This window comes from Pinus tabuliformis, chromosome 2_2, assembly GCF_031772625.1.
Source record: "Pinus tabuliformis cultivar Carrire ecotype Pingquan chromosome 2_2, CPIR1, whole genome shotgun sequence".
In the NCBI taxonomy this organism is placed as follows: Eukaryota; Viridiplantae; Streptophyta; class Pinopsida; order Pinales; family Pinaceae; genus Pinus; species Pinus tabuliformis.
Genome location: NC_142300.1, coordinates 1303891310 through 1303893929, shown reverse-complemented (window position 1 = coordinate 1303893929; position 2620 = coordinate 1303891310). Strand labels below are relative to the sequence as shown.

Genomic DNA, 2620 nt, shown 5'->3' with positions numbered 1-2620 from the left:
GGTTCAATTACTTGCAGGTTCCGTATATCCTTTACAGCTCTTCTGGAATTTCTTGGGCCTGTGAACTCCTCGAGCTTCACTGTAGACAAAGACAAACCCTGGCACTGTTGATCCTCGGCCTGCCGAATCCCGTCGTCAAAATTGAGCTCATAACTCGGTGGATCGTACTTGAAACGTTCAACAAGAATGAATGGTTTGTTCTAAAGAATCTGGAAGAAGGGTCCGCTTGGCCCGCCAGCCCAACAAAATCAACAACGCCTGTTGTACCCACACAGATTCATGAAAGAAGAGGTTTGGGCATTACAAAGGTGGAGGATTATAGCGTTTCTTGCACCTGGCGATGTTGCAGTTTTTCCGGCCGATTGAGGTACTCCGCAGACGGAAAACAACCTTACACCATAACCTAGATCAACGATCAAAATCAGTTCATTCGTCTAACACCATAAATCTACGGTGAACAATAGGACACCGCGATGGCTAGGGCAATTCATTTCAAAAGGAGACGCCTTACGGCGTAAATATTACTATGTTAATTCTTGTGTAACTTTTTCTTTAAATATTAGTAAAGGTATGGTAAAAAACATTACTTTTCAAAATCAATATATTAATGAAATATGCAGAAAGCCTCAATTTTCAAATTGGATATCAAAGTTACATTACATATCGAAGTTAAGATCATCTTCGAACAAATTACAACATTCATAAGGGAAAACTAACATTCATAAAGTGAGGAAAACTAACATTCATAAAGTTTCAGGACTCTAAGTCTTCGCCACTAGGAGCAGCAGTTGATCGTGACTTTCTTTCACGTGAAAGTAGCTGCGCAAACCTGCCAAATCAATACAATATTAACAGTGAAACCAATTCACATGAACCATTTTCTGTCATAAAACTTGATTTACCAATTTTCATTGAAATTGACGTATTCAATAAGAACTAAAATGACTTGATCAATGCATCATGGTTGGTCTTCCAGTCTTGCTCTGGCATTGGCTCATAGTAGCCCGTCTCGATATTGACACTTGAAACAGGCTTGGCCAAGAGATCGCTACCTATCGTTTTCAAGGCTTTTAGATTCTCCTTCGTCGACAGAACCAAGGAGCTAGTGTGATCTCCCAGCTGCGGTTCCTGATCACAATGAGGCAGTGTGTTAGATCTCTCGAATATAGATTTGTTCAACTACAAACAAAATCTATGGGTGAATTATATAGGGAGGCTGCAAGAAAAGTACCTGGATTCTGAGATACGTATGCATGTTAATGGTTTTGAACCAGAAGAATTCGTGAATGTCCGACATATATGAACTTGATTGCAATAAAATATCAATTAAAGGTGATCTACCGTCCTTAGTTAACCATCCAAATAAGCCCCATTTTGCAGCGTCTGTGGCCTTGTAACGAGCTACTTTTTGTCGTGTTCCAAGAGAAAGAACCAGAAGCTTGCTAGACTCGTTCGACAATGGTGGATTCGAATTGCGAGCGGAAATTTCTTTCAACATGTTATCACTGACAAAATATCAAAGCCAAATGTCTGCAAATAAGCCCATGAATTTTTTTTAGCAGTTTCGCAACGCTACATGTTAGGTGATTTCGTAGCGCATAATTCCTATGTTGCACTGGCTGCGCTACGAAATTGGGGAATTGTTCAAATCCATAGCCAATGTTTCACAGCTGTCTTCTATGGATTCTGTGGAATATCTGACTCAACATGTCACTGTGCTGGATCTTATCATCAATATACAAATAATACTGCTGTGTTTCATTCTCAAGGTTTTTCCTATAATCCCACTATATTGGCCAAAGTTCTCGTATCCAAGAAGGAGCTATACATGGTAGTATCCTTGATGAAAATCCAGAATACATCGACATTTGGCAGAGAAGGTTTGATAGATTCTACTGTGGTAATGAGGCACATAATGAAGGATTGGAATGCATTTTCATCTTTTGTCTTAGCAATACTTGGAAGTTCCCATCAGGGATCATTGAGAGCTCAAGAAGCCATTAATGAGCTCTTTCTTGTGTTTAACATACATTATACTGGAATACCGAGTATCAAATATCGATTTCCTGGGGAGGCATTTGGCAATCCTGATTGCATGAATTTGATCACTCAAATAAGATTCTTCATCAGTGACGTGCATAGTGTGAATTGGCGATATAACCTGATGGCACATGGAATGCTTTTGCTGCTGGCACTTCCTTCACGTAATAATTTTGATTTGCCATAAAAGACAAGGGAGGAAATTGCTTGTCACTTTTTATTGCTTCTCAATAGCCATTTTCCTCCAGTAAGGGTGCTGGTGGTTGCATCCCTTGTTCTTCTTCTGCAAGCATCCCCTAACAGGAAATTAGTTAGTGCCCTAACCGGAAATCAGTTAGTAACAACATGTGGCATTCTGGATTGTCAAATGCAATTGCTAGTTCTTCCTTTATAGGTGTTTTGAAATCCAATCATTCAGGAAGAAGATGTTGTAAATAACATGTTGAATGGTTTATCTTATGATCATGTTTTTTCTGATGCAAACAACCCAAACAGCCAGGCAATGACTATGTTCCAAAGTATTTGAGATAAATCGGTGAATGGATGGTTGGAAGTTTTTTTTGGCGCTCCATGGCCACGC

The 2620-nt window shown here is 39.6% G+C and overlaps 1 protein-coding gene across 1 annotated transcript; it reads right to left on the bottom strand.

Annotated features, from left to right (window-relative positions):
- Positions 1 to 753: 753 nt before the first annotated feature.
- LOC149198279 (patatin-like protein 2) lies at positions 754 to 1498 on the bottom strand. Its single transcript, XM_089408988.1, has 3 exons — positions 1232 to 1498; positions 947 to 1128; positions 754 to 829 (listed from the first exon to the last, which is right to left on the bottom strand). The coding sequence occupies exons 1-3, from the start codon at positions 1496 to 1498 to the stop codon at positions 754 to 756; spliced, it is 525 nt and encodes a 174-aa protein (XP_089265114.1).
- Between the last annotated feature and the right edge of the window lie 1122 nt (positions 1499 to 2620).